Raw genomic sequence first — 15,979 nt, 5'->3', positions numbered from 1 at the left:
GCTGTGGCTCTCTCTGATTGGCTCGCAGGGTGAGACTCCGCCCACCAGCCTGAGCCCGGACCATCATCTCCTGCCTGGATCGGTAAGTTTCGTCCACCAGAACCGTCTGGTTTCAGCCTGGAAGCTTTCATTTTATCTTTTTGTCCTCGCAGATGTCTCTGATCCAGGTCCAGGCTGACGGTCCAGTGGGTCAGCTGGTCCTGGTTCGGCTCCGGCTGGAGGCTCAGACTGGATTCCCAGACCTGGACTGGCACTGCAGCAGGGTTCAGGTCTGCAGGCGAGCTGGAGGTCAGGAGTCAGCTGAAGATCCAGAGACTCAGGTGTTTCTTTGTGACCGCTGGCTGAGGACAGGAGACGGAGATGTGGAGCTGCCGTGTGGAAAGTGTGAGATGTCTGTCTGTCTGTCTATGTAAGGGTTCCAGCAGCAGCTGACATTGATCATCTCATCACTGGCTCGGTATTTCAGCCCCGGTCCGATAACCCGTCTCTACCGGATCGTTCTGTAATCCCTGCAGCTTCTCTGTGTTTCTGCGGTATTACAGCGCCACATACAGGTGCAGCATATGTACTACAACCTTTCAGTCTTCATGTTTGTTCCTCCTTCAGTGTGTTTGCTGGCCGATGAAAGTGAGGAGAAACGGAGGCAGCATCGACTCCGACAGCTGCAGCGTCAGCAGGAACTCATCAGGTAAATCTTCATCCTGAGTCTGTCTCAGATCTCCCAGCCAATCAGAGTCATTTACTCCGTGTTGAAGCTGAAGCTGTGAGATGGTTGTTAGTGTTGATAATGCAGCAGTAATTCTTATCAATAACATGATGTTCAGGTCAGACTTTGTGGAGTTTGTGTGTAAATATGATGACTATCAGAGGAGTTCAGACCAGATACATCATGTGATGAAGATCACGTGGTCCTCAGCAAGTCTGACAAAGTCTCCTCACCCGGCTGTTCAGTGTAAAGCCCTGACCTGCTGCTCATGTGCTGTAGGAATGACGCAGCCTCTGTGGTTGCTGTTACAGGTGGCGTCTGTTCGTGGACGGAGCTCCACACTGTGCAGACCTGAACAGTCCATCTCAGCTCGGGCCCAACCTCAGCTACTCCTTCAAAAGGTACAACACACACACACACACCTCAGAAACAGGTGTGTGATGGACGGGAGTCTGAGCTGTGTTGGTTTCTCCGTCCTCAGTCCAGCCACCAACATGCACTACCTGAAAGGCTTCACGGGCCGAGCAGAGTCCTGGACCAGTTTCTCGGAGCTGGAGACGGTTTTTGCCTTCAGTGGACTCCAGAACAGCATCGCCAGTAAGACCCACAGCATCACACAGATGACCAGGTCTGGGACAGATCACCATAGTCCCTGTGGATGTTATGGAACCAGGACACGGTCCTGAGGCCAGACCTGATCTGTCATGATTCGTGTCTTTGTGCTCATGTTTATGTAGAAGTTCTGTCTGAGCTCATTTGTCCCTCTTGGGTGGATAAAATCTCATAGTTTCTGATGTCCTGCTTCTCATTCAGCCTTTGGTTAGCAGAATTTGTGGCGTCCATCTTGGTTTTATCTCTAGTCCTCGTGTTTTGGGCCTTTCCAGTTGTTCCTCTCTCCGCAGCTTGTTGCAGTGATGCATTATGGGCCGTGGGTTTTGTTGACTTTTGATCAGTTTTTTGGTGCCTTGTGTTAATGATTTTTCCCTTTGGTCTCTTCTGCACATTTTAATGTTGTAGTTTAGTTGTTTTTTATTATATTTAGTCATTTTCTTGGATTTTTTACCAATTAGATGTAGAGAAGCAGATGATTTCAACTTGGTGTTATTGTGGTGTTGCTGTTTCTGTGTTTTTGTTGTCAGTATATGTCCTCAGTAATGACAGCTGTCTCCAGGATGTGATGAGGATGAACAGTCCTGCATTTAGTGTTTCAACCTCATGCCCCCCCCCCCCCCCCCGAGTCATCACCCAGCTGGCTGAGGAGGAACAGACCTACTTTTCCTCATCTTTTCTTTCTGCTTTGGCTGCATCGCTTTTGTATTTCAACCAAATAAGTGACTCTGACTGGTCCTCTGCTGTCAGCTCGGCCCCTTTTACATCAATGTTACATATCCAGAGTGAAAACACCTGGTTCATCCAGGTGATAAGCTGTAGTAAAGGTGTTGAACCAGCTTCGTAGTTCAGGCTCCTGATGTTAATTTATTTTTCAGAGTTCGTGAAGGCTCATTGGAAAGAGGACTGGTATTTTGGCTATCAGAGTCTGAACGGCTGCAACCCCCTGCTGCTGCGTCAGACCCGCCTCCTCCCTCCTAACCTGGCCGTCACCCCTGACATGCTCCGCCCCTTCCTGCCTGGAGATTCCACCCTTGAACTTGAGCTGCAGGTAAGTATGTGGTTCTGACTTTACCTCCTCCATATCTGCAGATATGTGCATCATCTCTGTGTGTTGATGTGACAGAAAGGGACCATTTACTTGTTGGACTATGAAGTTCTGGATGGACTCCCAGCAAACATAATCAATGGGAAGGAGGCGTACCTGTCCGCCCCCCTGTGTCTTCTCCACCTGAATCAGCAGAGTCAGCTGGTCCCCATTGCCATCCAGGTGATACAGCAATCACAGAGTTGGTTTTTATATCGCCACATTGATTCTGAATGATTTTCTGAATCAGTCACTGATGTTCCCCTCCGTCAGCTGCAGCAGATGCCCGGTCCTCAGAACCCGGTCTTCCTGCCTTCTGACTCCACTGCTGATTGGCTGCTGGCTAAGATTTGGGTTCGCAGTGCAGACTTCCAGTGTCACCAGCTGATCTCCCATTACCTGCGGACCCACATGATGGCAGAGCTGTGCTGTGTGGCGACACTGAGACAGCTCCCAGAGCTCCACCCACTGCACCAGGTACGCTAATCCACCACACCAGGTACGCTAACCCACCACACCAGGTACGCTAACCCACCACACCAAGTACACACCGCACCAGGTATGCTAACCCACCACACCAGGTACGCTAACCCACCACACCAAGTACATACCGCACCAGGTATGCTAACCCACCACACCAAGTATGCTAACCCACCACACCAGGTACGCTAACCCACCACACCAAGTACACACCGCACCAGGTATGCTAACCCACCGCACCAGGTACGCTAACCCACCGCACCAAGTACACACTGCACCAGGTATGCTAACCCACCACACCAGGTACGCTAACCCACCGCACCAAGTACACACTGCACCAGGTATGCTAACCCACCACACCAGGTACGCTAACCCACCGCACCAAGTACACACTGCACCAGGTACGCTAACCCACCGCACCAGGTACGCTAACCCACCACACCAGGTATGTTAATCCACCACACCAGGTACGCTAACCCACCGCACCAAGTACACACTGCACCAGGTATACTAACCCTCCACACCAGGTACGCTAACCCACCACACCAGGTATGTTAATCCACCACACCAGGTACGCTAACCCACCGCACCAAGTACACACTGCACCAGGTATACTAACCCTCCACACCAGGTACGTTAATCCACCACACCAGGTATGCTAACCCACCACACCAAGTACACACTGCACCAGGTAAGCTAACCCACCGCACCAAGTACACACTGCACCAGGTATGCTAACCCACCACACCAGGTATGCTAACCCACCACACCAGGTACGCTAACCCACCACACCAAGTACACACTGCACCAGGAACGCTAACCCACCATACAAGGTTTGCTAACCTACCACACCAGGTACGCTAACCCACCACACCAGGTACATTAATCCACCGCAACAGGTACACACCGCACCAGGTACACACCGTACCAGGTATGCTAACCCACCATACCAGGTACGCTAACCCACCGCACCAGATACGCTAACCTACCACACCAGGTACGCTAACCCACCACACCAGGTACGCTAACCTACCACACCAGGTACGCTAACCCACCACACCAGGTACATTAATCCACCGCAACAGGTACACACCGCACCAGGTACACACAGTACCAGGTATGCTAACCCACAGCACCAGGTACGCTAACCCACCACACCAGTTACACTAACTCACCACACCAGGTACGCAAGCTCACCACACCAGGTACGTTAATCCACCGCACCAGGTACACACCATACCAGGTACGCTAACCCACCGCACCAGGTACGCTAACCCACCGCACCAGGTACGCTAACCCACCACACCAGGTACGTTAATCCACTGCAACAGGTACGCTAACCCACCGCACCAGGTATGCTAATATTTTATCAAGCCTCTAAACAAAGAATTGAACACAGAACCACATCAAGCATATCAAGTGAATAAAGAACAAAGTTTGAACATAATGACACTTTAAGAAATTTCTCAATTATTTCTTGATACGTAATTAAATCAGGCTCCAGCTTTCTCTGTGGACCTGGTCGTCTTTCCTTCTATGGAACGTGTGCCTATCAAAATAAAGTTCTGCCCTTCTAAAGAATTGGTTCTTCTCATTCACTACAAAGAATGGGCTCTTAGAACCGACTCGTTCATGAACGACACATCACTAGACTGATTTACCGTCAGCTGAGCTGTTTTACTTGGTGAAGTGAATCAACAGAAACAGGTAGCGCTGGGTTTCACACTTATTTTGGTAAGTTTAGAACAGGAACTGGGATGAAACTAAAACTCTCAGATGTGCTTCTAACTGTTCTGATTGTGTTTTCATGGGTGGTCCTTTCTCCTCTCTGATTGGTTGTTTGTCTTTTTAGTTGCTGATGCCACACGTGAGGACGTCGCTCCAGATAAACATGCAGGCCCGAGCATCACTGCTGGCTGCTGGTGGAGCGTTCGATCAGGTAAAATCTCACCTGCTGCCGACGAACAAACTGCTTCAAACAAGTCGTGACTTGGATAGTCCGCTAGTCCGTCAGCTGGGAGGCACAGTGTGCTTCCAGACCGAGTTTGCCTTCATGCTGCAGGACTCAGTGAATCCAACCTTTAAATAATGTATTCCACTCTCCGCTGAATCAGTTACTGAAGAAGACAAAACCAACAAAGAAGAAAACCTGCTCAGCTGTTTGTTAAAGCAGAACTTGTGTGTCCATCAGATCCTGCAGGTTGATCAGATTTCTATCAGAACTTTTACTGAGGTCTTCCACATCTGACAGTGAGACATTTCCTCCTGATATCATCCCAAACACACGTATGTTTCGGTTTTATTCACCCACAATCCTCTTTGCACTGTAGTCCGCTTCCTTTATTAGGCTCATTTGAAACTAACCAAAGGCAACGTTTATAGGCGGAAGAGCGTTCACTTCTTTGATCAGAGTTTTTCGCATGTTTACACCTCCCCAACGAAGCAGACTTTCCATGCAAATGGACTAGGATTCAACTCCGAAGGGCTGGTGTGAATCTTTTATACACAACGTCTGGATTATGAGATAATAAAACCGAATAAGATGACATGATGTTTATCTGAGGCTGGAGTTACAGAATTTTAAGACCTGGTGTCTCATTTATCAAACCATGCGTAGCAAAGCAAACTACAGGTGGCGTCTGTGGTGCAAAAAGTAAATGCTGCGTACTTTTGGATTTGTCAAAGCGTGCAAACGCACGTCCTACGCCTGTCTCCATTTATAAATCAGAATCAACTCTAAAGCGGGCGTACGTGAGGGAACGCCTTGCCCCGCCCACACGGTGGCTATAAATGGTCATGTGGACGCCTGTAATACATATTCATCACATCATTTCCATGATGGCTCGGGCGGAAAAAGAAGGAAAGAAGTGGAATTTTTCGGGGTGTGAGACAGAGATCCTGATGGAGCACGCTGACAAACGTAAAAATGTTTAACTGGTGGACACGGCGTGGGCATTACTGGTGTCAGAAAGACAGAATAGTGGCAGCAGGTGTAGATGCTGTCATCACAGTGTCAGAAGCAACCGGCAACCTCCAGGGGTAAAATGTGAAGCCTATGCAAAGTGCAAAAAACTGCAGTTCACCCCTCATCCACTAGGGGCTCCAAAACAGAGCAAATCCCCATAGACTCCCATGTTAAAAAGACCAACTTCACAGCAGAAATAAACATGTTTAAAGCCTGGTACAAAAAAACATTTTAGGATTAAAAGGTCAAGTTTACCTTCATGACAACTGTGAGGGGGGTGAATTTTTTCTAACTCATCCGTTTGGATGTTATTTAATCTTTAAATTCGGCATAATTAGGGCCGTGTATTTTGATTTGAAGGGAAAGTGCAGTACAAGTATATAAGAGTTAAATAATATATCTTTCTAGTTACTGGGTGCCCCAGCTGGGTGGGCGGTGCCCCAGCTAGGTGGGCTTTGCCCCAGCTGGGTGGGTGGTAACACAATCACCGCTCTTAACCCGGTGGACAAGGAGTGGCTGGAAATAAAGACTGGACAGAAATTAGGACAACAATTAAAACATTGTGTAAGAATAAATAAATAAAGGAAATCCTCCTCTTGTGTGTTTCGTTAGTGTAGCATCACTTCTAGACCTCCAGCCTCCAGTCTGGTCGCGCTCTGCTGGAATGAAGGACCAAAGCTACTTTCCACACTGATGCTACATGCTGGAAGCAGACTGGCTCCTTATTTATCTGGATGGGTTTTATAACATGAAGTTTTGTTTCACAATGACAGAACATGTTTTAGTGGTTGAGCTTCTTATTAATATCATCTCCCTTTTTCCTGGAAATCCTGTTGTTTTTTTCCCCAGCGTGGCTCTTAGAATTTATATTAAATGTGCATCTTTATTCATTTCTGGAAACAGCTTTAACATCTAACGTGGTGTGAAAGGTAATAATGGATTGTGCGGAAATGTCTCACATTTCACATCATTTCCTTAAATTTTATTCTGGACCGGTGGTGTCCCCGTTTCCCGTTTCCCTAGATTTTGTGCGTACGTCTGGGTCAGAGTTGCTGTGAAGCTAGGAACATTTTCCCATCAAGTTTGGTTGTTATAAATCCCAAAAGTTTACTGTATTTGGCGTACGCAGGTTTTTGTACCTATGCCAGCTTGACTTTTTTTAACCTGTCCTGTCCAGCATCATAGCAGCAAAATGATAATCTGGTTTCTGTATCGTGCTGAACAAATTAGCTCTGCTGAGGGGAGGCCTATGGGTAAGGCTCCTCTTGATAATCTGATTAATTTATTTATTTACTTACCGTTGAATTGAATTACGGAATCTATATAATGTTGCTGGAACTGACCAGAAGGGACAGAAAAAAAAGGAAGACAGCAAAAAGAAGCAAAAAGGAAAGAAGAAAAAAAAAAAGGAGACAAAAACATCACAGACAGAAGGAAACGACCCTTCAGTCCACACCATCACCAGACAACAAAACGTTACACCTGTACATGAACACACCAGAACATTTCCTACAACTTTTACTAAAAACAGAGCTGCAAGTAAAACAACAACCAGATACTAACACACAGGAAAAATAAAAAGAAGAATTATCACTTAGTATAAAAACCCACTGGACACCTCAGTGACTGTGTCAGCATGCAGAGGATGAGGAAGAGGAGTGATCAGTGATGAAGAGTGGTGAGTGAGATCGTGCAAATGTGACCACGCCTCTACAGAGGCCAGAGGCAGACCAGGGCAGCCCAGAGACCCGGGCCCTCAGCAGCAGCCCCAGAGCACGAACCCAAGCCACCCCACCACGAAGACGACTCCAGCCCCACCCGAAGGGCTGCAGAGGAGAGCCCTAGCAAGAGCCCCCCGCGGTCTTGGGGTACAGGCCCCAGTCGGCCAAGCTCGGCAGCCGCCGGCCCCGCCAGGGACCGGCCACCCAGGGCAGCCCAAGCGAAGGGCCCAGGATCCCAGAGCCAGCCACCCCACAAAGGCAGAGGGCCTGCACCATGCCCAGGTGAACTGGGCCCCTCCAGACAACCACCCAGCATAGGCCAGCACGCACCCCGATGTTCCAGCCGCACACCCTGGGAACCAGGGTGCCATCGACCCCCTTCCCCCACCCTTCACCTACTCCAACCTCCACCCCATATAACCCCACACTCACACCCTCCCCTGCGCTGTACCCATAAACACTCACCACCACACAGTCACGTCACACATAACCCACCCACCCTGCCCCGCCATGCAAGCTTGATAAATGAGGCCCTGATGAGGACCAGATGTTTCATGATGTGTTGATACACAAGTATTCCTGCTGCTGTTCTTGTCCTTTCAGGCGGTGAGTTCTGGTCTGAAGACGATCCATGTTCTTCTTCCCCGGGCGTCCGCCAGGATTACCTATTCCTCCCTGTGCGTCCCCGACGACCTGACGGACCGCAGTGTGGACAAACTGCCACACAGCTTCTACGCTCAGGATGCACAGAGAATCTGGGACGCACTGAACGGGTAAGCAAACACACCTGAGTTTGGAAATGATGTAACTCAGCTGATTAAAGTCTGGATGTTAAAACACAACCCTGAGAGCAACATTTTTATCAGATGTGATCAGAAGGACCGGTGATGTAGATCAGGCTGGTTCCTCTTCCCTGGGTGTGCTTGTGTGTGTGCGTCAGGTTTGTGGCCAGCTGGGTGGACCTGTATTACCGTGGAGACGATGAGGTTCAGAGCGACTCAGAGCTTCAACACTGGATCACAGACATCAACACACACAGCTTCACACACAACTCAGGTGTGTTTGTTTTCATCCTCAACCTGTTTGTTACATAAACAGACGACAAAAACTTTGCTTTTATGCAACAAATTAAAAAATAAATCTGCAAATATGTTTTACTGGATGAAAAACAGCAGTTGTAGTTCCTCATGCATGCAACACATGTTTTTGTTTAGTATGAATAAAGTTTATGCAGGTATGCAGGTAGGATGGAATACACGAGGAGTTAGTCGCTCCTGAGTTTCCTCCACCGAATCGTTAAAATCATCTCTGATCTTCCTCCAATGTTGGTTTCATTAACAAATGTAAATAAAGGTCAACATTTAGAAGATGGTTTTTATTTTATTCCTTTTTTATTTATCCATTGTTTAACCAGGAAGAACCTCCACTGAGACTCATTTTTTTCCAAGATTGTTCTGGCCATGACAGCTGCAGAAGTTTAAAACACACAACAAAACACATTCAAGCTGGCTAAAGATTTAAAACCAAATCAACATAAATAACTCTGAAATACCAAAATCAAGCAGCAACATCTACAAACAGAGGCAGCTGCCTCCATTTCATCCAACACTTTCCTAAGAAGTTCCAGGTCATGGAGTTTCAGGTCTTTCTGCACATTGCTCCTGCTAAAAGGAGCAGAAGATAAAAAAAACTTTTCCCAGATCAGTTTCACATCTTTGGGAATGAGAACAATAACAGCTCCAGTGAACGAAGAGGAAGAATCCTGAACTCTTCAGCAGGAAAAGAGTTGAAAGGCGAAAAGGTGGAAGACCAGCCGTAGCTTCTTAAATAAGAATATGTCAACGTCTTGAGGCCCATTTATGCTGGACGAAGAAGACGAGTACGCAGACGGACGGGTATGCAGACAGATGGATACGCAGACGGACGGATACGCAGACGGACGGGTACGCAGACAGACTGGTACGCAGACAGACTGGTACGCAGACAGACGGGTACGCAGACAGACTGGTACGCAGACGGACGGGTACGCAGACAGACTGGTACGCAGACAGACGGGTACGCAGACGGACGGGTACGCAGACAGACTGGTACGCAGACAGACGGGTACGCAGACGGACTGGTACGCAGACAGACGGGTACGCAGACAGACTGGTACGCAGACAGACGGGTACGCAGACAGACGGGTACGCAGACGGACGGGTACGCAGGCGGACAGGTACGCAGACGGACGGATACGCAGACAGACTGGTACGCAGACAGACGGGTACGCAGACAGACGGGTACGCAGACAGACTGGTACGCAGACGGACGGGTACGCAGACAGACTGGTACGCAGACAGACGGGTACGCAGACGGACGGGTACGCAGACAGACTGGTACGCAGACAGACGGGTACGCAGACGGACTGGTACGCAGACAGACTGGTACGCAGACAGACGGGTACGCAGACAGACGGGTACGCAGACGGACGGGTACGCAGGCGGACAGGTACGCAGACGGACGGATACGCAGACAGACTGGTACGCAGACAGACGGGTACGCAGACAGACGGGTACGCAGGCGGACAGGTACGCAGACGGACGGATACGCAGACAGACTGGTACGCAGACAGACGGGTACGCAGACAGACGGGTACGCAGACAGACTGGTACGCAGACAGAAGGGTACGCAGACAGACGGGTACGCAGACAGACGGGTACGCAGACAGACTGGTACGCAGACAGAAGGGTACGCAGACAGACGGGTACACAGACAGATGGATAGATTCGTCTGTCTTTGGTTACGAGTATAATTTGGTCCGTTGTCAGGAAGCTTAGTTATCGTCACTTGGTGCAGAAAACGGAGCAATACCACCGGAAACCACGGGGGCAGTGCTGAGCAGAATTGCTGACATGCGACCAGCAAAGGAAATAAACAGAGAAGAAGAAGAGGATCAGGATGGGAACAAAAAGCAGAAGAAGAATGAAAACGAGGACAACTGTAGAAATTGTGTGAGCTTTTAAATAAAGACTACATGCGAGTGTTTAGGGCGTCTGGTGTGAACCCACTTAGCTTTGCCCACAGTGACTTTTCTACGGAGTTCTCCAGCTTCAGCTGTATCCCTCCGCCTCCTCTCCACTGTAGCAGCAGCACAATATTGTCCGAAGAGATGTAAAACCTAAGTTCAGACAAAACAAAAAAAGAAACCTTATCTTACAATAACGTGCTTTCAGAAACATTCTATCCTCAGTAACGGTGACGGCGTTGTAACTTTGGAAAGAGTCATAAGTTACCCGTCACTGAAAAGGTAACGGCGTTTTGTTTAACTGCCATCACCGGTTGGTTAATGCAGAACAAATAGTGTTTTCGTGAAAGTAAAACGTGGAGCTGCGTCAGATCCTAGCGGTCTTGGGTTGATCATATTTCTTTTAGAACATTTATCGAGTTCCTCCTCGTCCGACCGTGAGACATTTCTCCTGTCCAGAGCTTCCTACTGTCCCACATGTACATATGCTTTGGTTGTGTTTACCCACAATGCTGTGCACTGAACCCAAAATTCCCTTTGTTTGTAAACCACTTCCTGTATTTGGTCCGCTTGAAATGAACTGAGACCTGCGTATGTAGGCGGACCGAGTCCGCTCCTTTAATTCAAATCAGAATTTGTTTGCGGATTCACGATACCCCAAACGAAGCAACTTTCTCAGCAAATGTACTTGGATTTGAATAAAGAGGATGGTGTGAATGCATCTTAAGACATGCAGGGCAGTGGGTCCTGGACAGAGGACCTGGACTGAGGACCTGGACAGAGGACTGGGACTGAGGATTTGAAATGAGGACCTGGACCGAGGATCTGGACTGAGGACCTGGACTGAGGACCGGGACTGAGAGACACTGAGTTTGTGTCACACAGCATCCAGAGCATTTAGAGTCTGAGATGAAGCGTGCCTGGATAGAACATCACCAAGACTGACATAAAGGTAGCAGCAAGCAGCCTTACTTCAGATTTAAAAATGAACCCAGCAAGACGTCCCGTAGATCGTTGCCTCAGTATGTTTATGTGTACCTGCATCTCGTTCACATTAACGCGTTAGGATAAAAAGGGTTGATGCTTTATTTGAATCAGATACTTTGGAACAGGAAATAGAAACTATGCAGGACAGAACTGTGGTCTGATCTCTGATGGAAGGCAAAAATATACTTCATGTTGGTTCCTGAACCACCAACCAACATAGAGTCTGATTTAATAAACTTGAAAACTCTGTGACAGATGTATGAGCAGATTATCTCTACCCGATTTAATCCCAGTTGCTGTTACTTCTTCCATCAGCCATCTTAGTTTCTTGAAGGTCAACGCTTTCGGTTAGTATGCAGATTTTTACCTGTGACGTTATCTTCCCCTACCGGTGAGGCTAGCTTCAAATTACAGAACAGATGGCTTGTAATCATGAGCCCAGAGCAGAGAAAACCCCTTAGAGGAAGATGCATATATAAATCTGCTTTTCTGTTTGAAGCTCTAAACCAGGGGTGGCCAACGTCGGTCCTCAAGAGCCACAATCCTGCAGGTTTTACATGCATCCCTGCACCGACACACCTGACTTAAACTAATGAGTCATTGTGCAGATCTTTATAGGCTGTTGGATCCATTTAATTTGAGTCAGGTGTGTTGGTGCAGGGATGCATGGAAAACATGCAGGATTGTGGCTCTTGAGGACCGACGTTGGCCACCCCTGGTCTAAACAGTTTGTCACAATGACAACAGACGGACATTCATGTCTCTGAGTTTCAGGATCATCTTGTCCAGAGTTGTTTGCATATTCTCATTTTCCTGTTTTCGTGTGCATGTTTGTTTATAACCTGACTCTGAAATTCCAGGTTTCCCTCAGTCCTTCTCCACCAAAGCAGAAGTTTCCAAGTTTGTCACCATGTTGATTTATTCCAGTTCAGCTCTCCATGCCGCTGTGAACTTCTCTCAGGTGAGTCAGAATGAAGACGGACTGAAGCCCTGTTTCCTCTGTGTCGCTTGGCTCGGCTCTGGTCGGTTCAGATAGGAATAGGTTTAGCCTGGTCAGGCAAGTGTTTACATAGCAAGTCGGACTCTCACTAAGCAGACTGGGTTTAGCCCAAATACCTAATGTGGCACCATCCTAGTGTGAGAACAATGAACGTGTAACATCTAACAACGGTGGCGCGATGGCGATGTTTGTAGTTCTGGAGCCGACCAGACCTTCCTGATGTTTGCTGGTGAGGGTTAGGGTTAGTGAACTCATATGAGGTTTCATCTTTCCAAGAAGTGGTTTCGGTTGTACGGGCCCGTTTTATAATGGAAATGCACAAAAAAGTCAGTTTCCACCAAGGGGTCCAGCTCGGTATGCATTTCTTTGCTTTCCCACAGGTAAAAATTGGGAAGGAGAATCTGAGCTGTCCTAATTTTTTGGGACCCTCCCTTTGGGGACAGTGTTAACCAGTAAATCTGATGTTTGTCCCCCAGAAGCAGCCATGATGTGTTTAATAGCTGCACAGACCACATCCATCTACTGGCCTCCTCTTTTCATGTCTCTTTCTGAGAATGAACATTATCATGATCTCCTCCGTCATCACCATGTTTGATCTCGTCTGAAACTGATGTCAGAACTTGGAGGTGAACTCTGCACTGCCTCTGGTGGATGTTGGCTAACAACCTTTTTAATGTACGAAAGTACGAGGGCAGTTATGTTTGAAATGGACATATCTTTTTACGTACGTAAGGGGATCAGAAATGGGAACCATACTGACCTGAACTGTACCGCTCAGTGAAAATGGGGCACAAGATGTCGTAATAACTAAAATAACGATAACTAAATTTTCTTTCCAGTTTCTCACCATGATCAAAAACATCATGTAAAATATTAAATTTGTTCTTTCTTTTTAATTCAATTCACCCTTTCGTAGAAATATTTCAGCTGTTATCTACTTTGTTTCTCACCAGTTTTTCTTCTTGTAGTTCAACTCATCACCATGTTTCAGTATTTTGGTTTTGGTTCTCGTATTTCCTGTTTTGTGTAGTTTGGTGTGTGTGTGTGTGTGTGTGTGTATGTGTGTGTGTGTGTGTGTGTGTGTTTCCTCTGTGGGTTATGGATGTTGTCATTTTCTCTGGTCAGATGAGACTAAAACTGAACTCTGGACAAATCCATCACCTCATCATCACAGTGAAGCACGGTGGTGGCAGCATCTTGCTGTGGGGATGTTTCCATCAGCAGGAAACTAGTCAGAACTGAGGGAATGATGGATGGCGATAAATCCAGAGAAATTCTGGAGGAAAACCTGATCATCTTCCAGCAGGACGATGATCCTCGTCATCCTGATGAAGAAACACTGGTTTAAATGTGCTGGAACGAGTCAAAGTCCAGACTATGGTAGAAATTAGAGGTTCGTGAACACCAGCAGAACCAGAACCTGAAGGAGCTGGAGAGGCAATGTGCCACAGAGACAGAGATGAAGCTGTAACTGTGGCTAAAGGGTGACTCTAAGAGGATAAACACTGATACTAGACCAGTTTAGACTTATTTATTAAGTATTTTGCACTTTTATAGAGGGAGGTGTGTTGTCATACAAAGCTCCATCTGATGAAAGAAGCTTCGTTCATACACCGTGGAGGTTTAAAGCTGATGGTTCCCATCCTGTTCAGAGCTTTCATTGTCTCTGTGCATCCTGCAGGTGGATTTTGCTCTCTGGATGCCAAACTGTCCAGGTTCCATGTTACGTCCTCCCCCGGAGGTCAAAGGCTCAGTGACGGAGGACGACATTGTGTCTTTCCTGCCGGACGTCAACTCCAGCTGCCGCATAGCGATGGTGCTGACCATGCTGGCGCAGCCCACCATTGACTTTGTGAGATTCCTGGTGCTCTTATCTCTAAATTACGTCCTAAAAAGTTTAAGAAAGTTGTTTTTTAGCTAAATATATATATTTTTTTACCGTATAACATTCTTACATTACACTTCTACACTGCTTAATAAAGTTCATGTCAGACGTCAGCGTGTCTCCCTCTACAGGTTCCTCTGTGTCACTACAAGGAGGCCATCTTCAGAGTGGACGCCCACCACAGGCTGGTGGAGGAAGTTCAGGCTAAGCTGGAGGCCATTTCTGAGGAAATCGCAGAACGAAACCGCAAGCTGGAGCTGCCATACCCGTACCTCTGCCCCAAATGCATCGAGAACAGCGTCGCCATTTAAGCCAACATCCATCCTCACTCATTTCCCGTTACTGTTGTTAATCTTTGACTTATTAAATTCTCTTTAAGAAACCAGATGTCTTCATCAACAGTCGCATCAGCTCACTTGTTAGAACAACAATCGTATTTCTGTGGTGGAAGAAGCATCTGGATATTTAAGTAGAATTAACAGGCTTTTTATGTTAGAAAAATATTAGCATTGAAAAACACTTCAGGGGCCAATTTACTAAACCAGGAAAAGTAAACAGAGGTGGAGTTCAGAGTCCAGGTCTGCTTGCTCTGATCTATGATGCAGCCAATTTAAACAGGCAGATCTCACAAAGCGCGACTCAACAGACCCCTACGGTGACAAAAAACTATGGATCCAGCTTTCCTTTGCCTGGACGTGGGTCATCGGGCCATCCTATCAGAAGCTAGCTCCAGGGACGTGGAACATTACCTCTATGGCGGCGGTTGGAAAACAACGGTTCTTCCTCCTGAGCTCCTTGTTTTTCTTTGGTAACGGTGTTTTTTAGATTTTAACCGTCGTGGTTTTACGTCTGAGCAGTTTGTAGAGCACTCAGTCAGCCTTGTTGTTCTCCTCTAATTAAAGATGGTTTGGTAAAAAGAATAAGTGTGTGTCTGTGTCTGTGTGAATAGGAGGGTTTTTCTTCTAATGCAACACCGCCGAGCAAACAATGAGAAAAAAAGTAAAATCTTCAAACCAGATGTGATGTGAGTCTGATTTGCTTCACGTTCACTCAAACACGAAAAAATTTAAAACACAGTTTTTACAGTTCAGTGATTTTTAATAAATAAAAACAAATAACATTAGTTTCAAATCTTTGAAACTCAAAAGTCCAGCAGGTCATTGAAGAGAGAGAAAAACTCCAGCATCAGTTGCCATGGTGATACAGCCCAGTAAGAAGTGAACCAGAAGCTACCTGGATAAGATCCTGCTTTGTAAACAAACTCCGAGGCCACAGAAAACCAAACAGATTCAAGAAAAAGAAAAACTTGGATTTGATTTTGTGCCTAAAAATACAGAAACTTAATAGCAAACAGGTTTCTTCTATACCAACATTACAGGATGCAACCGGGAGACCAAGCGGCTTCACAGGGTTTCATTTGCATGTTCTTACAGGATGAGACACAAACTGAGCTCTGCAGAGACGTTGCAGCCTCTCAGACCTGCAGACCTGAATCCACAACTTTCTTCTGCTCTGAGCTGCAATCCCTAAGAAAT

The 15,979-nt window shown here is 47.1% G+C and overlaps 1 protein-coding gene across 3 annotated transcripts in view; it reads left to right on the top strand.

Moving 5' to 3' along the window:
* Nucleotides 1–15,433, top strand: part of zgc:152891 (uncharacterized protein LOC767741 homolog) — a 17,221-nt gene extending 1,788 nt beyond the window's left edge. For 2 of the 3 annotated variants that reach the window (XM_042008738.1, XM_042008739.1), the window contains exons 2-15: nucleotides 1–82; nucleotides 153–384; nucleotides 607–688; nucleotides 1,018–1,107; nucleotides 1,188–1,303; nucleotides 2,194–2,366; nucleotides 2,442–2,585; nucleotides 2,676–2,879; nucleotides 4,735–4,821; nucleotides 8,172–8,341; nucleotides 8,509–8,624; nucleotides 12,420–12,520; nucleotides 14,241–14,411; nucleotides 14,576–15,433. The exon at nucleotides 1–82 is cut by the window's left edge and continues 122 nt beyond it. In XM_042008738.1, coding sequence (XP_041864672.1) covers nucleotides 1–82; nucleotides 153–384; nucleotides 607–688; nucleotides 1,018–1,107; nucleotides 1,188–1,303; nucleotides 2,194–2,366; nucleotides 2,442–2,585; nucleotides 2,676–2,879; nucleotides 4,735–4,821; nucleotides 8,172–8,341; nucleotides 8,509–8,624; nucleotides 12,420–12,520; nucleotides 14,241–14,411; nucleotides 14,576–14,755 — 1,948 coding nt within the window. In that variant the 3' untranslated portion in view covers nucleotides 14,756–15,433. The remainder of the gene's footprint in view (nucleotides 83–152; nucleotides 385–606; nucleotides 689–1,017; nucleotides 1,108–1,187; nucleotides 1,304–2,193; nucleotides 2,367–2,441; nucleotides 2,586–2,675; nucleotides 2,880–4,734; nucleotides 4,822–8,171; nucleotides 8,342–8,508; nucleotides 8,625–12,419; nucleotides 12,521–14,240; nucleotides 14,412–14,575) is intronic. The other variant, XM_042008740.1, reaches the window with a different exon arrangement.
* Nucleotides 15,434–15,979: the final 546 nt, after the last annotated feature.

This window comes from Melanotaenia boesemani, chromosome 15 (genome assembly GCF_017639745.1).
Source record: "Melanotaenia boesemani isolate fMelBoe1 chromosome 15, fMelBoe1.pri, whole genome shotgun sequence".
Lineage (NCBI taxonomy): Eukaryota > Metazoa > Chordata > Actinopteri > Atheriniformes > Melanotaeniidae > Melanotaenia > Melanotaenia boesemani.
The sequence above is the reverse complement of the archived record's forward strand: the minus strand, read 5'-3'. Positions and strand labels throughout refer to the sequence as shown.